The 22613-nt window shown below is 43.1% G+C and overlaps 1 protein-coding gene across 3 annotated transcripts in view; it reads left to right on the top strand.

Moving 5' to 3' along the window:
- The window catches only part of pik3ap1 (phosphoinositide-3-kinase adaptor protein 1), a 102087-nt gene that overhangs the window by 33660 nt on the left and 45814 nt on the right, over window positions 1-22613 (top strand). For all 3 annotated transcript variants that reach the window (XM_060854279.1, XM_060854280.1, XM_060854278.1), the window contains exons 3-5: window positions 13583-13752; window positions 15286-15430; window positions 19476-19618. In XM_060854279.1, the coding sequence (XP_060710262.1) occupies window positions 13583-13752; window positions 15286-15430; window positions 19476-19618 (458 nt within the window). The remainder of the gene's footprint in view (window positions 1-13582; window positions 13753-15285; window positions 15431-19475; window positions 19619-22613) is intronic.

Here is a 22613-nt window from a genome sequence, read left to right as displayed (position 1 = left end):
CCCTGTATTCTTGTATTCTATACATAAATGACAGCTTTTAATCAGGTTTTCCTACTACTTTCTGCTCCTACTTGTGACATTTTCATGATCTTTGTACATGGACTTCAAAGTTGTTTAAGACTGTGGGTGTACACTTGACACTTGTCTGCATTGAAATCTATTTGCCACATTCTTATTCCTTCATTCATTTATCAACACGTAATCTTTCATTTCCACTGTTTGCATTAACCAAGAAGGGGATTTACACATGGAGGCAGAAGGCATGATTGAGGGGTTAAATAACTACATTACATCTGTCTTTACCAAGGAAGCAGGTGGTGCGAAAGTCATAGTGAAAGAGGAGATTGTTGAGACACTGGATTAACTGAGCATTGATAAAGAGCAGTGTCAGAAAGGGAGGTTGCACTTATGTAAGTCACCAAGGCTGAAACAAATACAGTCAAGGATAATGAGGGATGTAGTGGTGGATATTGCAGAGGGACTGTTCATAATCTTTTTATTTTCCTCAATCTAGGAATGTTACTGGAGACTGGAGAATTGCACATGTTCAAAAATGGGTATGAGGATGAAGAGAGTAACTGAAGGCGAGACAGTTTAATCTTAGGAATAGGAAAGCTTTTAAAAATAATGATGGGACAAAAATAACAGTCATTTGAGCAAACAAGGAAAGCCAGCAGGGATGTGTAAATGGAAAATTGTATTTAAATTAATTTGATTTGAGTTTTTTGATGAGGTCTTTGGTTGGAGTGTACGTGAACTTTCAATAGGCCGGACACTAGGCTAGGCAGTGTCTAACCAAATGGATTAAAAAGGGACAGTGGCAGTATGGATATGGATTGGGCTGAATGCCAGGAAACAGGTTGGTGGTGAGTGGTGTTTTCCAGACTGGAAGAAGGTCCCTCAGGAGTTGCTAAGAGATCCATTGTTTTTCTTATTTAACACTATTAACCTGGAATTTCAAAATGTGGGGATAAAACATAATAAAGATGAAATAATGGAAGTATTCTGAAATGAGAGGAAGATAGTGAAAGACTTCGAGATGTCATAGACATGCTGATGGAACGAGTGGCCAGCATAATGTAGAGAATTGTGAAATATTGTAATTCAAGTTGTAGAAAGATCAAGGTGGGAAAGAAAAAAACATAAAAAGAAAGAATATGTTTCTAAAAGGGATGCAGAGGCATAGGGACCTGGAGATATAGATACACACATCATTTAAGGTGTCAGAAGCATGGCTTTAGAAATAGAGGCTTTAAGGACAACCCACCCAGACCTATTTTCATCTGACTATCGCAGCTAACACTATGGACAATTTAGCATGGCCAATTCACCTGACCTGCACATCTTTGGACTGTGGGAGGAAACCAGAGCACCTGCACACAGACGTGAGGAGAATGTGCAAACTCCACACAGACAGTCGCCCGAGGCTAGAATCAAACCTGGGACCCTGGTGCTGTGAGGCAGCAGTGCTAACCACTGAGCCACCGTGAATCTTTACAAACCACCAATTCAGCCTGAACTGGAGTACTGTGCCCACATCCGGGCATCACAATTTAGGAAGGATAAGAAGGCACTGGGGAAGGTGTAGGTTAGATTTACAAGAGTTTTTTTTGGGGAATGACAGCCATAGATGTCCATGCATAGATTGGTGTAGCTTGAGGCAGTCTTCCCTAGAGAATTGAGGTGTTCAAAGAGTTTAGGAAGGTAAATAATAAGAATCAGCTGAAGAATGGAGAATCTGGTTTGGTGGTGCTGGAAAAGCTCAGCAGTTCAGGCAGCATCTGAGGAACAGTAAAATCGACATTTCAGGCAAAAGCCCTTCATCAGCAATACCTGTATTCCCGATGAAGGGCTTTTGCCCGAAACGTCGACTTTACTGTTCCTCGAATGCTACCTGAACTGCTGTGCTTTTCCAGCACCACCAATCCAGAATCTGGTTTCCAGCATCTGCAGTCATTGTTTTTACCCTGAAGAATGGAGAATTAGAGAACACTAATTTAAGGTGATTGGTAAAATATAGAGCATGAGGGGAAAACAGTTTTATGCAGTGAGCAGTTACTATCCAGGATATATGGCATGAGTGTTTTTCCTGTTCTTTGAGATGTGGGCATCACTGCTAAGGTCAGCATTGATTAAATTCCCTACAGTGTGGAAACAAGCCCTTTGGCCCAACCAGTCCACACCGACCCTCCGAAGAGTAATCCACCGAGACCCATTTCCCTCTGGCTAATGCACCTAACATTATGGGCAATTTAGCATGGCCAATTCACCTGACCTGCACATCTTTAGACTGTGGGAGGAAACCAGAACACCCAGAGGAAACCCACGCAGACACAGGGAAACTGAGCAGCTTGCTCAACCATTTCAGAATCAAACACACCATGGTGGTTTTGGAGTCGCATCTAAATTAGACCAAGTAAGGATGGCAGATTTCCTTCCCGAAAGGATATTATGATTCAGATGGATTTTTAAACATTTGTCATGATTTCAGATTGTGAGGATTCAAATTTTTCACTATTTGGAGATGCCGGTTTTGGACTGGGATGTACAGAGTTAAACATCACACAACACCAGGGTATAGTGCAACAGGTTTATTTGGAAGCACTAGCTTTCGGAGCGCTGCTCCTTCATCAGGTGGTTGTGGAGAATAAGATTGTAAGACACAGAATTTATAGCAAAAGTTCACATTGTGATGTAACTGAAATTAAATATTTTAATATATAGGTTGTTTTCAATATATAAGTTCAGTTACATTACACTGTAAACTTTTGCTATAAATTCTGTGTCTTACGATCTTATTCTCCACAACCACCTAATGAAGGAGCAGCCCTTCGAAAGTTAGGGCTTCCAAATAAACCCGTTGGACTATAACCTGGTGTTGTGTGACTTTTAACTTTTTCACTGTGTACCACAGTGGGATTCAAACACACAAGGTTCTAGATTGCTAGACCAGGGAAGGAACACCACACCACTTTGCAGTGATGGGAGGTTGAATCATGACTTTCAAGAGAGGATTGGCTAATTATTTGAAAAGAAAAGAATTTACAGGGCCATAGGGAAATGTTGGGATAGTGGGTGCAGCTGAGTTACTCTTGCTAAGAGCCTGCAGGGCCAAATGGACTCTGGTGCTGCATCCTTCTTTTCTGATTCCTCTGAATGCCACCTAGTGTTTTGCTACTGGCACATTTCAATACTATTATCTAAGTCAATGATAAATAAGTTGAATAGTTGAAGCCCTCACAGACCTTTGGGGGACACCATCACATTCTGCCAATTTTCAATATCCCTAATCTGTATTTCCTGTCCCTCAGCCTGTCGCCAGATCTTCCCTGAGCTTCAGCTTTAGCTAACAGACTCTCATGAAGAATTTATCAAATGTTTTGTGGAAGTCTATATAAGTAACTTTCCTTGGCATTCCCCATTCACTATTTTAATAACCACTTCAAAAAATGTAGTCAGATTCATTAGGGAAGACCGGTCCTTTACAAATCCATTTTGACTCTCTCCCTCTCTCTCTCTGATCAGCTGAATAACTTCAAGGACACAACTGTTCAGATGGCAGGGTTTCCTGCCCTGATAGCTTACCCATTAATACCATCAAGCCAGCATCTATTCAGGAGGGTGTTACTTGTCTCAAGGAGAGGAAGACTTTCACCCCTATTTGGGGAAGAGGACCAGCCTCAGAGGGACACTTGGCAGGCTGGCATCTCTCCATCTGAAGGTGGGTCTGGGGTACCACCAAGGCAGGTCCCACTGAGAGAACTGAAGTTCTTGAATGCCGTTGAGAGGTCAGAGTGTGCCAGTAGGTTAACATCTTGGAAATGTGCACGGGGAGGGGGGAGGTCTCACAAGCTGAGGGTCCCCTAACATCTTCATCAAAAAAATGTCTAGCATGTCTGAGCCAATCTGGGGACCACTGGGCAGACACACACACTAATTTTTATGAGATTTCCTACCCCGCTTGCCACCACCCACCTTCAAACCTACCAGGCACGACTGGTACAAATTTGGTCCTTCCCTGGGTGTTTAGTCACTCTATCCTTAATGATACTCTGAGGAAGCCTCCCAAGGACAGACGATAAATTAACAAGTCCGTCATTTATTGGATGATTCCTCTGACACATTTTTGTTTTAAAAAACAGGGTGATTCCAGAGAATGAAGTGGAATTTGGGGGAGTTGTAGTTTGACCATCTGCAACATGCTCAGCTTTAAAACCCTGGGACAGAAACTGCTTGGTACTGGGTGTTTGTCACTCATTAATCTCTCCATCAGTGTTTACATGACACTTGTTGAGTCACTCACCCTGATTCATCAGTTTTCCCGGAATATCTCATCCTGATCTTTCAACTGTAAACACTGAGACAAAAGAATGATTCGGTGTCCACCATTTCTGCATGATCATTGACAAAAACACATTATCCTTGATCACATCCCTTTCTCATTTCATTGTAAAGGAATGTGCATGAACATTGATATGCCTTTTTGCGTACTGTCCATTTATAGCTCTTGATACCTTCTTCGTAGCTATTGGCTGCTCTTTAATTCTTTCTCCTCTACTAGTTTGTGTGATTATTTTGCAATTCTATTTGAGTTTTCTTCCATAATTCAATGATTTCTCTTACACCTTTCATTATCTAACATTAGCTGTCCTTTTCAGCAAGAGGAGATTATACTGCTTTCGGGATATAGATTGGTTCAGGATCATTGTAAGTTCTTTCTGGAACACCACCTGCAGAGCTGTTTTATCTATTAACAGTTTCACTCTGGTCACTGTGGACAGTCTCTATCCCACCCCTTCAAAGTCAGCCTCACCTAAATGTTACATAATTCTAACTCATTGATTAATGCAGCATCAAATATGGGACAGCCCCTTGTTGTTTTACAAAATATTGCTTCAGAGACTCTCAAAAAGTTCATTCTCTTTCTGACTTGTGGGCTGTTGCTTATCCCAATAGTTAAAATCCCCATTAAAACCTCTCTGCTGTCGCTACACATTGCTGATTCCTGATGAAGGGCTTTTGCCCGAAATGTCGATTTTCCTGCTCCTCGGATGCTGCCTGATCTGCTGTGCTTTTCCAGCACCACTCTAATCTTAACTCTGAAATCCAGCATCTGCAGTCCTCACTTTCGTCTAGTTGCTATGCATTTGTCTACTGTTATGTCTACAGTGTACAATTTCACAGCTGCAACTGGAAGCCATTACAGAATTAAATCTTTTTCTAAGTAAATCCTTTTCTAATTCTGCTGATGCTACAGTTCAATTACATCTTGTTACATCCTCTCTTATCTTCAGTGCGATTTCATCCTTGGTTGCTAAGGCTATGTCCCCATCCCTTATTCAGGGTGATTAACAAGCTCAGGTTTCCCAGTGTTCTCCTGTAATGTAGCCTTTTGTCCTGGGTCAGCCCACCCTAAGATGTATTTTGCCCCTTGTCGGTACAGACAGTGTCTACGAGTGTCTGACTTGGTAGAAGTTAGGTTCAACAGTAGGCCATTCAGCCCTTCGAGCCTGCTGAATTCAATATTCTCACAGCTTATCAACCAACTCAATTGTTTCTTCTCACTTTCTCCCCATCCCTTTTGATCCCTTTTAACTCTAAGAACTTTATCTAATGCCTTCTTAAAAACCTTAACCACTTTCCCACAGGCTCTTCACTCTCTGGTTGAAGACATTTCTCCTCACCTTAGTCCGAAATGGCTTACCCAGTCTGTTTAGGTAGACAAACAGGAGGCTAGAAGAACACAGCAAGCCAGGCAGCATTAGGAGGTGGAGAAGTCAATATTTCAGGTGTAACCCTTCTTCAGTAAGCATGCTAGTGTAGCAGGTGGTGAAGAAGGCAAATGGTATGTTTACCTCCATAGAGCATTCAAGTATAGGAACAGGGGTGTCTTGCTGCACTTGTACAGGGGGTTGGTGAGACCACATGTAGAATATAGTGTGCTGTTTTGGTCTCTTTACCTGGTTCTAGTTATGGAGAGAGAGTAACAAAAATTTATCAGACTGATTTCAGAAATGTCAACTTCTCCACCTCCTGATGCAGCCCAGCTTGCTGTGTTCTTCCAGCCTCCTGTTTGTCTCCTTTGAATTCCAGCGCCTGCAGTTTACTTTGTCTCTTACCCAGTATTCTTAGCCTGGGCTCCCTAGTCATCAGAAACATTCTACCTGCATTTCAGAGTCTGGGAAGTTGGGTGTCTGAGGTGTTGGTGGGATCTGAACTGGGATAGCTCTCTGCTGTTGAGTCTCTGTACGCTGCTTGCTTCTTATCACATATAAGGTTGCATAACTCCCTATGTGATGTAATACTCCTTTATTTATAATTGGACACAGTAAATTCTCAAATACCCTCCCTCATGCAGTGTCTAAGACTTTTCTCCTTTCACAGCCTCACTCCAGACTGGCCTCACCTCTCTTAATGATGTCAGAATCATGTTATCAGTTACATCATGATAATTTACATGAATCTCATTCGACCACCTATCCTTAACATTTTCGTGCACTTTCCTGGAGACAGTATAACCAAGAGTATTAGTTTTCTGGTGCTAACTGTCCTTTTGCCAGGTCTCCACAATCATGTGCAGCTGCCTTAAACATTAAAAACATAGAAATTAGACACAGTAGTGGCCATTCAGCCCTTAAACCTGCTGTATTCAATATGATTACGCTTATCATCCAACTCAGTAGTCTCTTCTTGCTTTCTCCCCATTCCTTTTGACTTTTTTAACTCTAAGAATTTTATCTAATACCTTTCTGAAAACCTTAAATATATTGGCCTTAACCACTTTTCCACAGGCTCACCACTTTCTGGATGAAGAAATTTCTCCTCATCTCAGTCCTAAATGACCTACCCCATATCCTTAGACCTGTGACCCCGGTTCTGGAATCCCTGCTTATCAGAAACATTTACCCTGTGTTGGAATTTTGTAGGTTTCTTTGCAAACCTCCTCCCTCATTCTTCTAAACTCTAGTGAATATAATCCTAATTGATCAGTCTGTCTTCATACATCAATCCTGTCATCCCAGAAATCAGTCCGATAAACCTTTGTTGCCTAACCTGCTGTGCTTTGACCAGCAACACATTTGCAGCTGTGATCTCCAGCATCTGCAGACCTCATTTTTTACTCTCCGTAACTAGAACAGATAAAGAGACCAAAACAGCACACTATATTCTACTTGTGGTCTCACCAACCCCCTAAACAATTGTAGCAAGATATCCCTGCTCCTGTACTTCAATCCTCTATGGCGGCAAACATATCATTTGCCTTCTTCAGCGCCTGCTACACCGGCATGCTTACTTTCAGCCAGATCTCTTTGCACCTTTCCAAATCTATCAGCATTCAAATAGTAGTCTGCCTTCCTGCTTTTGCTACCAAAGTGGGTAACCTCACATTTATCCTTCTGCTCAGCTCATCCAAATCACAATGAAGCAAAAGTGGCTCAGTGGCACAGTAGCTCAGTGGTTAGCACTGTTTTCTCACAGCACTAGGGACCTGGGTTCGATTCCAGCCTCCAGTGACTGTCTGTGTGGAGTTTGCTCATTCTCCCTGTGTTTGCATGGGTTTTCTCCCACAGTCCATAGATGTGCAGGTTATGTGAATTGGCCATGCCAAATTGCCCGTAGTGTTCAGGAATGTGTGAGTTAGGTGCATTCGTCAGGGGAAGTGTCGAGTAATCGGATGGGGAGACCATCTAAGTGGAATACTCTTTGGAGAGTCAGTGTGGACTTGTTGGACCAAATGGCTCGTTTCTATGATCTCTGCATTGTCCCACAGCTCACCCACCCACCAACTTTCATTCAATTTGTTATGCTATGTGTTTGTCCCAGCACCCATGTCCTATGCAATGGAGCAACTATTCAACAAACCCCTCTTTCAGTCCCAAGTTTACCTTCTTACTCTGTTTATCCTAATGGTAACAGAGATGTGAATCAGATGCAGTAAATTTAATAAAAGCCAAATACTGCAGAAGCCGGAGATCTGAAATAAAAACAGAGATTTCCGGAGAAACTCAGCAGGTCTGATGGCTTTTGTGGAGAGCAAAACAGGGGTTATGGCTTGAGTCTGATGTTACTTCTTCGTAACTGAGATCCAAACAAGAGTCATTGGATACGACATGTTAACACTTATAAAGCTTGGGGTTCTGTTCTTTAATTTTCTTCGTTCCTTATATGCTACAAACATACTCTTCCCTACATGGGTTCCATTATGAATCATCCTCTTTCCTCCAAGATCCCTTCAAACTAGTTTTAAAATGTTACTCGTCTGACCACTAAGAGGGCAGAAGCCATGTGAGATTCTCAGTCCTCCTGACAAATGGTGCTACCTGTCCCATAATCTCAGAATCCCCTACATATCATTCTGCCCATCCTCCTCCTATTCTTATAGCCCCCCACTCCACAGTGCCTTGTCCAGGTGCTGCTTGTCTTTCCAATAGTTGTTACCCTCTCAGAGAACAGGTACATTGTACTGACTGGATTGGATCAATTTCTGTGGTTTCCCATTGTCTATTTCACCTGGATTCTTCCCCTTTCGCAGTTAGTCACACCAACCCCACTGTACATCTGGATGAGATGTATTGGAAGTCCGGAGCAAACTGTCCAGATACTACTGCCTCAAACTAGCATGAATTAATGCAGGTGCAGGATGTGAATAGAAGCTGTAATCTCATTGCCCACAGCACAGAATTCCCACACTCTCCAAATTCCTGACTTTAGCACACTATTCTCACTCCTTACGTGGCCACTGTGTGGAAACCTTTGCCATAGTGGAACAATCGAGAGTGTGTTGCTGTGAAAACAAGCAGGTCAGGCAGCATCCGAGCAGCAGGAGAATCAATGTTCCGGGCATAAGCACTTCACTAGGAATGAGGATGGTGGGCGATGGGGTTGGGGGGAGGGGATCTGAGAGATAAATGGCAGGGGGAGTGGGGATTGGGGGAAGGTAACTGAGAAAATAATAGGTGAATGAAGGTGAAGGAGAAGGTGATAGGCTGGGTGGGGGGGCGGTGGTGATGGACACGTCAGGAGGAAGGTGCGATTTGGAGGCTTGGGACTGGGATAATGTGAGGGGAGGGAAATGAGGAAGCTGTTGAAATCCACATTTATGCCACGTGGTTGCAGGGTTGCGAAATATGAAGCGTTCTTCCTCCAGGCATTGGGTGATAACGGTTTTGGTGGTGGAGGAGGCCCAGGACCTCCATGTCCTTGATGGAGTGGGAGGGGGAGTTCAGGTGTTCAGCCATGGGGCGGTGGGATTGGTGGTGGTGTCCCAGAGATGTTCTCTGAAACAATCTGCCCTGATGTAGAGCAGACCACGTCGGGTGCAACGGACATGAGGTGAGCTCAGAGTCAAATTAAAAAGCCTCCTCCTGTCTCTCTATAAAGATCTCAAGCGAGTCCATCTCTAATTGTACCGCGCCCCCCCCCCCCCCCCCCCACCTCACCCAGGTCCTCTCCTCTGCCCTGAAGCTCTTCAGCCACCTCCTCAAGCAGACTCACTACCACAACCACACCTCCTTCCTCAGTGCTCACCTACAGAACCATCTGATCCCACATGGACTCTGGACCACATTCAGACCAACTAGTTTGGACCTGAACAGGATACCCAGTACACACTACAAATCCAAAGCTTCCAACAATGATTCACTTTCCGGATCCTCCACTCCATGCTATCAGCCATGTGCTACCATCTACTCTACCTGGAGTCAGTCCTGCCCCAACTCAGAGCCACATAAAGGTCAAGTCCATGCCTCTCTCCCACCAGTCCACACCCCACTCCTGGCACCTTCTCCTGCCCCCATAGGAAGTGCAAAACCTGCACCCACACCACTCCCCTCACCTCCGCCCAAGGCTCCAAGGGATCCTTCCACATCCATCAGAAATTTACCTGCACCTCTACAATGTCACCTCCATTGCACCCAATGTGGTCTCCTACACATTGGGGAGGCAGGACGCCTTCTTACGGATCATTTCAGAGAACATCCCTGGGACACCTGCACCCACCAACCCCACCGCTCCATGATTGAACACTTCAATTTCCCCACCCACTCCATCAAGGACATGCAGGTCCTAGGCTTCCTCCACTGCCAAACCGTTACCACGCGACACCTGGAGGAAGAACGCCTCATATTCCACCTTAGGACCCTGCATCCCTACGGGATAAATGTGGATTTCTATAGCTTCCTCATTTCCCCTTCCTCCACATTATCCCAGTCCCAAGCCTCCAAATCAACACTGCCCTCCTGACTTGTTTGACACTCTCCCCCTGACCGATCACCTTCTCCCTCACCTTCATCCATCCACCTATTGCTTTCTCAGCTACCTCCCCTCCCAACCCCATCCCCCTCCCATTTATCTCTCAGCCCCTCGCTCACAGTCCTCCTTCCTGGCGAAGGGCTTATGCCCGAAACATCGATTTTCGTGCTCCTCGGATACTGCCTAACCTGCTGTGTTTTCCCAGCAACACACTCTCGATCCTGATGTCCAATCCTCACTTTCTGTGTCATGGTGGAACAGTTTGTAATGCTGGGAAAGTGAAACATGGAAATAGTTGGTTTATACATGCACGAATTATAAAAATGAGGAACTGCCAAAGCAAATAGATTCTGAAAGCATTATTCTCATTTCCGTAGGACTTCACACAGTTCAAACAATGTCTATTTACAGTGTTCAGTATCAATGATAATATGTTGTGTTTTGCTTTCTTTTAGTTCCATTTGTGGAATGCAGCCACTCTCTTCAGGTCTATTCACCAAGAGCTAATTGCATTAAAACATTCTTAATTTCTCCATTTCCTTCTCATGCTCCAACTTATGTTACTCAGAGCTTATAACACTGTCATCTCTCAAGTTCATTCCCAAAATTCACCTCAAACCTGCTGACACTGTTGGAGGTTATTTGTTGACCTCAAGCTAGTGACGGCTGAACTCTTTGATAGTTTCTTCTCCATACCATGCCCCCACCACCGAACATTGGGCAATACTTTCTAAGATTGTTACTGACTCTGTGAAGCTTGATCCTCTGTGGTCTATAATCTCATAACTAGTGTTCCCTCAGTGGTAGGTCACTGCACAGCCATCCAGAGGTCAGCCCCTCTGGGTTCCAATGTGTGTAGTTGAGCAAAGTAATTTAGTGCTATTAAATAAATGGCCCAATCCCTCCAGAACAAAGTCACAGGGTGCACTGGTTATGGTGCTTCAACCCAAAGCATTTGGTTTCTACCTGCTTTCTCTGATTCACAAACGAGACTGTCCCATTCTGGAGACTGGGTCAGTAACACAGAGGAGAGCCATGGGATATTAGTATCCCTGCCATTTTACTGATAGTGTGACTGCCACCAACCAGCAGAATGCCCACCTCAAGGAGTGAACAGTAAATTTACAGATATAAAGACCCTACAGGACCCTACAACAATACAATACAATTCTGCACAGGAACAGGCGCTTCAGCCCACCAAACCTGCACCGATTCCTAATCCTTATTGAGATCCACTACTTATGGCTCATGCACAGTACCTATCCATCTGTTTGCCTCATGTTCATGGGTCTATCAAGATACATTGCTGTTGGCATCTCTACAATGGTGAATTGGTGGCTTCCCTGTGACAGGCCTGGAGGTAGGACAGGGGCGGGGGAGGGGGCGGGGTGTTGGAATGCAGCTGTGGGAGAGAGATGTTAAACCTCCAAGTCATTTTGACCTTCACAGCGCGGCACTCACTGCAGGCACCCAATCCAGCCAGTTCAATACAGGCACAGTCCAAGCCAGGCTGTTGTTACGTCAGCTTGTAACAAAGAGGGCTATGGACAGAGAATGCAGTCCCTACAGCCCCAGACCAGAAAGATTTTGTTTTCAGCATTATCCATGTTACTGTCTTGTTAGGTCTCATCTGTCATGTTGTGTACAGTTGTGGATATCCTATTATTAAAAAGATGTGAATGCTTTGGGAGAGACAGTACAGAAATGGTTAACTAGAATGGTTCCAGGAATGAGGCACATCATTTGAAGAACTGGGACGGTTGTCCCTTGAAAGAAGAAGGTTGAGACGAGATCTGACAGAGGGTTTCCGAATGATGAGCAGGCTGGCTAATGTAGATCGGGATAATCTGTTGCCCTTGTAAAAGAAGAAAGAACGAGAAGTGTGTAGATTTAAAGATGTGGGACATAGATGTACAAATAAAATGAGGGTGATGGAAGAAGAATCGTCTTCACTCAGCAAGTAGGTAGGGTCTATAATGCAGTTACTGGAAGTGTTGTGGAGGCAGATTCAATTAAGGCAAGCAAGAGGAACACTGGATAGAAATGATGGGCAGAGGGATGGGGAAAAGGCAGGAGATCGGCACTAGGTGATAGAACCAGCACAGGCATGATGGGATGAATGGCTGTCTTCTGTGCTGTAACAATTGTGTGACTCTGAACAACCTTCTAAGAGACCACAGGTTCCCTATCTACCTTAGCTCCCTGGCTGCCCCACCATCTGGGCTATCACAGCTATTACCCTTGATATTCACCTACAAGAAGGTGGAAACATTCTTCTTGAGCAGTGACCCATTGAGATCAACAAGTTTAACGGATGGTCGCTTCCAGTTAGAATTTAATTACCTCCTTCATGCAATACTCAGGCATGGATTAATGACTCATGATTTGAAACTGTTCTTAGTGTAAATCAGAATTAATGCATCTCCAACAAAGGCTAATCTTGCTGTTGACACACAGACTGGACGTAAACCATGTTGCCTGCTGTAGTTCCCCATAATACTTAATTTTACTCAGAAATTGCATACAGGGGGTGAGTGAGGGAGACACTTTGTAAGTTATCTCTCACTAACAGAGGAACACAGTGAGCACATTTCAGAAAGATAAGGTCTGTCACAAGAGTAAACAAGAAAATCAGAAACAAAAAAGATAATTCCAAAACAGAAAGTTAATAATTTAAATCAGTCATCAATAAAATTGACCATTAAAACCTGTCAAGCAGTAGAGCTAATGAATAAAATGTCTTTTGCCATTTCTATTAAGTAGCAGAGCTGCATAGGTACAGACAAGGCCTCACTTCCTGGTCTCCAGGGAGGGAGGAGAAAGGAGTTTAAGTAACACTGACGGTGGTCCACCTCTCCCAGCAGGCCTCAATAGCATTCACCTGAAATTGGAAGATGCAAGTGGGCTGTCTTTCAGCCTGTTTTCCTCCTCTCTCGGCCTACTTTGTGGGCAGGTTGTTTCAGAGTTTGGAGAGGGGTGAAGGGGAGGAGGGGAAGGATTAGAGTGTGACTGACTCAATCGCCACCAACTTACCCAGCAACCTCCTCTTCCACTGACCTGGCTAACTGTCCCAGTCACCCTCCTTTACAGGACATATTGTGGCCTACCAGGCTCCCTGCAGTCACGCATACCTGCTCCAAAAAGATCAAGCATCTGTTTACACTCGAATTGTTTACATTTTTTAGCGTCTGTCAATGACAGATGATTGCCATTACTGTATCAGTGGAAAGTGATGTGCAGAAGCCAAAACATGTCTCAGGAGTTAGGCAAACCCTGAGCAAAGCTCCTATACCTCTTTATAATCAAACATCTGAAATTTGTACCTCTTCAGGTTACGGCAGAGACTCGGGCTGTGACACAACAGAATCTGAACTGCAAGCTGAACCTCAAGCCAAAGTGCGGAGTAACGTAGCAAAATCCACTGTGGAACTGTGTTCCCAAACTTTCAGAGACCCCCAAGAAAACACAGTGAAAGTTCTACCGGATAGGATCCCATGCGGGGTAGGTATTGACTGTTGCATGGACCTTGCTCAATTACCATACAGTATTTTTATGTCTCACCAAAAATGAGTTGCTTGAAACATTAATCTGATGATGAGTCCATGCCTCGATTGTGCACAGCAACTCTCAGTTAAAAAGAATTGATTTATGCAAATAATGATCCACACCAACCGTCCGAAGAGCATCCCACCCAGACCAATCCCATCCCTGTAACCCTGCATTAACCATGGCTAATCCACCTAGTCTGTACACCTTTGGACTGTGGGAGGATACTGGAGCACCTGGAGGAAACATACACACATGCACGTGCAAACTTCACACAGATGGAAACCTGAGGCTGGAGTCGAACCTGGGTCCCTGGCTCTGAGGCAGCAATGCTAGCAGTTGTAGATGGGGTCTAACTCACGGGATTCCAACTGGAACTCTATCAACAAACATATCGAGTTAGACCCCATCTACCACCCCCTGAGAAAAGGAACAGGAAGTGACTTCACAGGAAATGACATCACCAACCCAAAGAAACCCAAACATGTCAATAGAAAGCAGGAATTTTCAGCATTGCTTCGCGTGAAGCCCACTGAAGATGTTGCCTCGTAAGGTAATGAAACGTTTGGAAATGAACCTCCAAACTCAGCGAGCAAACCTACATCAAAAGAGAAATAGCTGTATGAAATTGAGTGAAGTGTGCATAAGTCAGATAGGAAATTAGGGGAAGATAGGCCATTGTGTAAAGATACTGGTTCTGAAAGAGTTAATGTTGAAGTTGTATTTGCTCCATCCAATTTGATGATGCCATGCAATCTTTAGCTAGGGATGAGAGATTTGACATGAGTCATTTTAGGGAGCAGACATACTCTATACAGCTGCCCAGAAACCTAGCAATTACCCTGAAGTCTTGTGGAATAATCCATACTTGTGAGCCCAGAGGCCTGGGTTCAAGTCCCACCTACTCCAGTAGTTTCTAATAATATTCCTGAAGGAGGTTGATTTATAAAAAAGAACTGAGTCATTAACTGGACTGATAGTGTTGTACTTGGTCATGCTCGTAACCAAGACAACTGCCTCTTCTGTTCAGTCTCACCATGGTTGTATCCTCTACCACTGATCATCAGACAGGCCTTAGACTCAGCACTGAAAAGGATGATTGGAGACAGCAATCTACCTCCAATAACCCTTACCCTGTGCCATATACCATCAGGCACTACCATGAGATACCAGTAATCAGGACAAATACCACAGAGGTAGGCACACAGGAAGAATGAGAGAGAAAGAAGTAAAGATGGAAATAGATTATAGAAAGAGAGAAACCTATTTTCTTATTCCAAGAGAACAAATTATTGGAGCTGGCAATATTATTTTAGACTTCCAGAATCTCCAGCATTTTACTTTTATTACTTTTAATTATTATAATTATATAGCTTTTTAAAAATGTGGCTGGATAGAATGTTGCACGTGGATCCATTGCTATTGGAAGGTTCACTAGTGTTGCTACAATATGCTAAATGTTCGATATCTTTCTATGTTTAATTTCAGACCCCACAGCAGATTTTTATTATTCTGAAGGTCAAACTGGACACCAAAGTCAAATGTGAAATTGACTTTACGTTCGGTGTGAAGGCTGCTGTTCGTGTTCCAGCCATGTTTGTCAATGAGTACACATTATCTGCACAAGCACCAGGTAGGAGTCAGCTCTGTGAGCAGGAACCTTGTCTTGAGTGGACAGAGGTCCAATTCTGTCCTGCTGTCACCCAGTTCCTCATTCACTTCTCCTGTTGTCCAATTTCTGACTGGAAACTTGTAAAAACTGTCTCAAAAAAATGTACATCCCAAATAACTGCATCATTAAACTCTTTCAATAAAATGCCTCAGCCTTTATGTAAATAAAATCACAGAAGGAGGCCATTCAGCCCATCATGCCTGTACAAGCTTGAGCAGTTTTCGTTTCAAGTGTCTTGTTTTTTGTTGGTATTCTGGCATCTTTACTTGAACATGTCCAGAATGTCAATTGTATAAACAAAATCAGGAGATTGAAACTCAGCAGTTTTAATTTCTAAATGGTAAGTATATAGGGGAGAGTTTCCACTTTAGGACAGGAACAACCCTTTGTTGAGAGTTGGGACACTGCCACTCAGTGCCCATTTCCCTGATCAGAAATCCTAACCTGTCAAATGTGCAGTTTTCCAATACCCCAGAGATTTCATATATTGTCCACCAATTAATCAATGCCCTCCTGAGTGGCAGGAGTTACATCCATCAATTGCTTTCTCATGATTCATCTGGGAAGACAGTTGAAAGGTTTTTGATGTAAATGAGCAAGATGTGGGTTTGCAATCGCATCCCAGCATTGCATTACATTGAATTCAATAAATAATTCATAATAGCTGTAGGTTTGCTGTTAGAAAGATAACCCAACTTATCTCTTTGCAAATACTGTTCAGTGAAGAGAAACTACAATCTGTTACCTGGTGAAGACTACATGTGACTCCAATCTGACCCACTGTCCTCTGAATTCAGCAGGTCTGGGAGCATTTGGCTGACAAGGTTGTTTTTGAGTGGAACAAAGGGGAAACAGAATCATAAAGGGAAATTTGCCACATTCCTACCTGACCAGAGGGCTGTTCTTTCATTGGACAGATGTAGCAAGTAGTTTTTTAACCTGAGGTGAGGGGAGAGGTTGAGAAGGAGAATCCTTCATCGTCACTTCAGCCAGTGCAGGAATGGAACCCATGCTGTTGGCAGTGCTCTGTACTGCAAGCCAGTCAGCCATCCATCCAACTGAGCTAACCAACCCCCACATCCAGGCTGTGAATTGAACTCGCAGCTTTCTGCCATGCCCAGCTTTCATTTCAGATTTTTGGTATCTGTAGTTTTTGTTTATTGCTCTTTGCTCAGAATCGCAACAGATTTAGATTAGGATTCTCCTCGGTGATCTTGTCCAAAATCAAATGTGGGTCTTCTGGAGCTGGGCAGAAAATATGGATGGTGAGGCCTAACCCAGCCTTACCCACCTGGCCCTTATTTTTTTCTCCAGGATTTATGCCAGGAAGGTGACAGGTTTCTCCTCCCATGCCTACAAGCACCTAGATGGCAATGAGACATGGACCAGAGTCCATGTTCGCAGTGGATTTATTTTTTTATTTCATTCAATCACAGGATATGGACATTGCAGGCTTGCTACATTTTATTGCCCATCCTTAGTTGTCCTTGAGAAGGTGATGTTGATCTTCCTTCTTAAACGGCTATCCAAACTACCCTTGGAGAGGGAATTCCCTTCTGCCTGTCAGACTAGATTAGTCACAGAGCGGATGAAGACAGGTGCTGGGAAATACCAGTAAATAATTTTGAGGTACCCCTCGAGCAAAAGAACTTTCTCTCCCTTCATTTCATATCCAACATTTAACTCTGCTCAGATAAGGCCCCTTGATGGATCATAAACCAATCTTGGGCTTTCTGCTTCCCATTCTGTAATCAATGTCTGATGATTTTGTTGAATGAAGTTCCGTGAGAGACTTGGCCTGTTTACGAGACCCTGGTTAAACTCTATAGACAAGAGTTCCACACTCTACTGTCCTCAAAGGGAAGTGAAAGACATTGTTCACTTGCAATTCCCTCTCCCAAACTTACAATGTTTGTTTCTTTACTCCGCAGTCTGTCACTTGTCATTGTTTACCTGTTACAGATGTTTGGATTATGCACTTGTAGCTGCCACATTCATATTGCATTTTTTAAAATCATTCATGAGGGGTGGGACGTCACTGGCTGGGCTTGCTCCATTTTATTGCCCACCCTTAATTGCCCTTTAGCTGAGTGGCTCACTAGGCCACTTCAAAGGATAATTCGGAATCAGTCACATTGTTGTAGGTCTGGAGTCATACGCAGCCCAGACCAAGTAAGGTCGGTAGATTTCCTTCCCTAAAGGACATCAATAACTGGATAGGAAGTTACAACAATTGACAATTGTTTTACACTCACCAACACCGAGATCAACTTTCACTTCCAAACATTTTAATTTAACTTAAAATTTCACCAGTTGCCATGGTGGAAACATTTTCTTAGTTGGAGTGCCATTTTATCAATATTATCCTGTTTATTCCCTTTGGGAATTGTTTATTTGTTGGTTTATATTTGATAATTTAAGACCCAATTTCTACCAATCACTATCACTGGTTAGGCAGCATTTATTACCCATCTCTAATTGCCCAGAGAGCAGTTATGAGTCAGTCACATTGCTGTGGGTCTGGAGTCACATGTCAGCCCAGACCAGGTATGGATGGCAGGTTCCTTCCCTAAAGGACATTTGTGAACCAGGTGGGTTTTTCTCAACAATCGACAATGGATTTATAATCATCATTAGACTTTTAATTCCACATTTTTCCAGTGTGATGTGTGAGGTAGCATTTTTGTGTGTAACTCCTTTAGATGGATTGATAATCACATCAGAAGAAGGAATGAATCCCCAAAAACACCAATGAGAAATGAGTAACTGACATTAAGTCAAGTTAACAAGTGTCTCAATTTTTTCAAACTTTTCAATCATCAGCATGTGCCACGGATCCATTTGCAAAACATCTCTCATGCACTAGCCTAGCCATTTGCATCCTGTTCTTTATCAAGCTGGGATTTACATAGACAAACTGAGAAGGAATGGGACTGTCAACCAGCTCTGAACTACAGCTCATTCCTCATGGCAAGTGTTTCAGTTAGAAAGAGAGATTGTACAGACGGGTTGATTTCCTTAGAGCAGAGGAAATTTAGGGGGGATGTCATTAAGATGCATTAATTATGAGGATAGATAGGAAGAAACATTTCGCCTGGCTGGAGGGATCGGTGATAAAGGGAGGGGGATAGATTAAGATAAGGGGCAGAAAGTTTAGAGGGAATGTGAGGAAAAACCCGGAGAGTGGTGGGAATCTGGAACTCACTGTCTGAAGGATGGTAGAGGCTGAAACCCTCATAACATTTAAGAGTTATTTAGATGTGTATTTGGATACCAAAACTACAGGCCAAATTTTGGAAAGTGGGATTAAAATAGTTCGATGGTTGTTTTTGATTGAAGTAGACTCGATAGGCCCTTTTTCTTTGCCGTAGATCTTTATGACTCTATAACATCATCAGGCAGCAATTTCCCTGTGTTATTGTTTACAATGGACTTTGCAACCATTGGTTGCATTCGCTAATTTCTCTGCCAACTCACTGTTGGAGTTACACCAGTCCAGTTTCTGCCCACAGCCATGGGAGGGTGCAGCTTTACAATTACCATCTTCATGAAAATTCCACCTCCTCAGAACATTCTTGCTGTGCCTCCCTGTATACTGGCACTAACCACCCTCCCCAAATTCCTGCTCAGATCTGACCAATCCCTTTATAAAATGCCCTGATTTCGATACAAACAAACCTACTTGGCAAATGTAAGAGGCTCTGCTGTTAATCAAGTATATTCAAGTTCAGAGGAGTGCATCCAAAATTAGTAAACACTCAAATCTCAGAATGGTAATGAAAGATCTATCGAATATGTGATCACCCGAGTTAGGGACAGGAAAAGGACATTTGGCTCCTTGAGCCTGTTCTGCTATTTGCCATTAACATCATGGCTGATCTGATCTGAGTGTTAATGCAGGTAGAGATGACATTGTGTTATCAGATTTAACAATACAGATATTAGGGATGGTGTGACGTTATCTTCGATGATGGAATATCTAACACCTTTGCCTTGTATTTCACAGACATGCCTTCAGGATTGATTACACTCACTATATACTCAGGGGATTTGAAAGTAAGCTCAGCAACTCTAGTTTATTACACTGACATGGAAGAAATTGAAAACCTTCTGAGGAATGCTGTCAATCCTGTGGAATTTATGTGCCAGGTAAGTCATTTGCAGCACCTGTAAACTGGTTACACTGAGCTCCAAAATCAACTCCACCCCAGGAAGAGAGGGTGCAGTGAAGACTTACTGTAAAATACAGGGTTTAAGTTGAATGACTAGCAAAGGAGGTGTCAATTTTCATGAGCAGAGGAAGTTGAGGGGTGATTTAGGACAGGTTCAAATGCTGAGCAGGTTGATGGAGTAGATAAGAGGGGCACTAGCGCTGCATGGTAATGTCCCTACCTCTCGACCAGGAAGCCTGCGTCCAAGTTCCATCTGCTTCAGAGGTGTATAGTAACATCTCTGAACAGGTTGAATTGAAAAATATCCAGGATATGTAAAGTGAAATTGTTCCTGATCAGCAGAAGAATAAAAAAAATAAAATTAAAGGACTAAAAGCCGGGATGTGAATTATTTTTACGTGGCGAAATGCACTGCTTGAAAGATTGTTAGAAGCAAATTGAACACTGACTTGGAAAGGAAATCAGATAAATAATTAATTATTTGCAGGAAACAGGGAAAGAGTAGGAGAATAGGGCTAATTCAAAGCCCTGTCAAATAGTTTTATATTATATATCAGTCTATAGTCCAAAGATTAACTCATTTCTGAGGAATTGAAATAGGTACTGTCATTAGAGTATTATAAAAGTAAAAATGAAATGCAGTGAGATTTGTTTAGATGGAGTCTGTGGTTGAACTGGCTGTGATTGGATAGAACATGTTGTTAGACAGGACAATGACTACAATTGGTTGAATTTATATTTTGGCATCTGCAATTTTGTATCTAGAATGGAGGAAGGTAGTAACTTGTACTTTGATCCACTGACATTGGCTTTCTAACGTGTAAATATAGCTGCTTTCCTTGATTTTAGGTTCAAATCTATTGTTTCGAGTTTAGAGTTTCAGAACAAAGTCTCAACACCTAGTGGCTGTAAGGGTCTAAAATGTGAAAAATAATTTCCTGTTGGCAATCTCAGCTTTGCCATAAATTTAATGAGAGTGGGGAATTGATGAGGGGAATGGAAGAAATATAACATTGATTCAGTCGAGTCACGTGAGGTTGTGACATTGTCAAAGAAACTTTCCAGTTAACCTGAGCTGCAACTTCACCCAAGTGTTAAATGAGACAATGCAGAGAGAGCTTTTCTCTGTATCTAACCCTGTGCTGTACTTGTCCTAGGTGACAACGTAGAGGAGGCTTTTTTCTGTATCTAACCCTGTGCTGTACCTGTCCTAGGCAACAACATAGAGGAAGCTTTTCTCTGTACCTAACCCTGTGCTGTACCTGTCCTAGGCAACAACATAGAGGAGGCTTTTCTCTGTATCTAACCCTGTGCTGTACCTGTCCTAGGCAACAATGTAGAGGAGGTTTTTTTCTGTATCTAACCCTGTGCTGTACCTGTCCAAGGTGACAATGTAGAGGGAGCTTTTCTCTGTATCTAACCCTGTGCTGTACCTGTCCTAGGTGACAAGGTAGAGGGGCTTTTCTCTGTACTTAAACCCACTCTGTACCTGTCCTGGAAGGTTTATTGGGGACAGTTTAATTTCAGTTTAAAGAGTAGAGGGAACTTCATTCTACAGCTAATCTGGTGCTGTCCCTGTCCTGGGAATGTTTGATGGTCAACAGTACGGATGGACCTTTCCATTTAAAGTGTAAGAAGAGCTTTACTTTGGAGCTAACCTTGTGCTGTCCCTGTACTGGGAGTGTTGGATGGGGATAGAGAGCTTTACTCTGTATCTAACCCTGTGGCTAAGTTGGATCTGGGAGCAGACAAAGTCAGTGGATGTCAGAAATTAACCTTGAATATAAAATTCACAAGAAAGGCAAAAGAATAAACTTGCGGTTGGGTGTCCATGGTTCTAATGATGAAGCTCTGTGTAGGAGTCTGTGGTTACAGGAGCATGCTGTTGAAGTTAGAATAAAGGAAGAGAAGAAATGGAAATGGGAGAGCAGCCTTCAAAAGGGAGAAGTACCAGGCAAGGAAGCAGACGGAGGAAGTATCTAATCTGAGTGATTGAGAGAGCCAAGGAGATTAACCCTTAGAGTTATATATATATGAACCACTGTTGGCGTCTTTGGTATTGTGTCAAAATCTAATTAGGAGGAGTGACCTAAATTTCTTTATCCCACTCCTCCAAGGGTCACAATCAAGTTTGAATTAAAGTTTAAAAAGGGTGGTATTATTACCAATTATACATATTATATAATATATATAACATTAACTCTGCTTTCTCTCCACTGATGCTGCCAGTCCTGGCGGAGTTTCTTCAGTGATTTCTGGGTTTGTTTTTTGCAGATTTCCAGCATCTGCAGCTTTTTGTTCTATTTAAAAGGTTGTGAAGGCGATTGACACAGTATACTCTGAGAGATGGTTCCCGCTAACAAGGGGCACAGTGTCGGGGTTTGGCACCAGAAGGGAAGAAATAAACAGCTCAGAGGATTGTGAATCTTTGGAATTGTCTATCCCAGAGTGTTGAGAAGATACCATTATTGAATATATTTAAGGCTGGAGTATTCCAATTTTTGGATTTTCGGGGAATCAAGGTACATAGGGAGTGGGTGGGAAAGTAGACTGGATGTTCAAAGTCAGCTATGATTTTACAGAATGACACAGCAAGCTGAATAGTCTTTTCCTGCTTATATTACTTGTATTTTCAGGCTTTCAGAATTTTTTGCTCCATTAATTTCAATTTGGCAGTGGATGTCTCTCCATCCTTGGGCACCGCGGTGAATCAGTGGTTAACACTGCTGCCTCACAGCACTAGGGACCTGGGTGTGGTTTTGCATGTGTGTGTGGAGTTTGTGTGGAGTTTGCATATTCTCCCCGTGTCTGTGTGGGTATGCTCCGGTTTCCTCCCACAGTCCAAAGATGTGCAAGTTAGGTGGATTGGCCATCCTAAATGGTCCATAGTGTCCAGGGATGTGCAGGCTATGTGGATCAGCCATGGGAAATGCAGGGTTACAGGGGATAGGGTAGGGGGTTGGGTCTGGGTG

Source organism: Hemiscyllium ocellatum, chromosome 43 (genome assembly GCF_020745735.1).
Source record: "Hemiscyllium ocellatum isolate sHemOce1 chromosome 43, sHemOce1.pat.X.cur, whole genome shotgun sequence".
NCBI classification, from domain to species: Eukaryota; Metazoa; Chordata; class Chondrichthyes; order Orectolobiformes; family Hemiscylliidae; genus Hemiscyllium; species Hemiscyllium ocellatum.
Note: the sequence above shows the minus strand (reverse complement) of the source record. Positions and strands in the feature narration are given on the sequence as shown.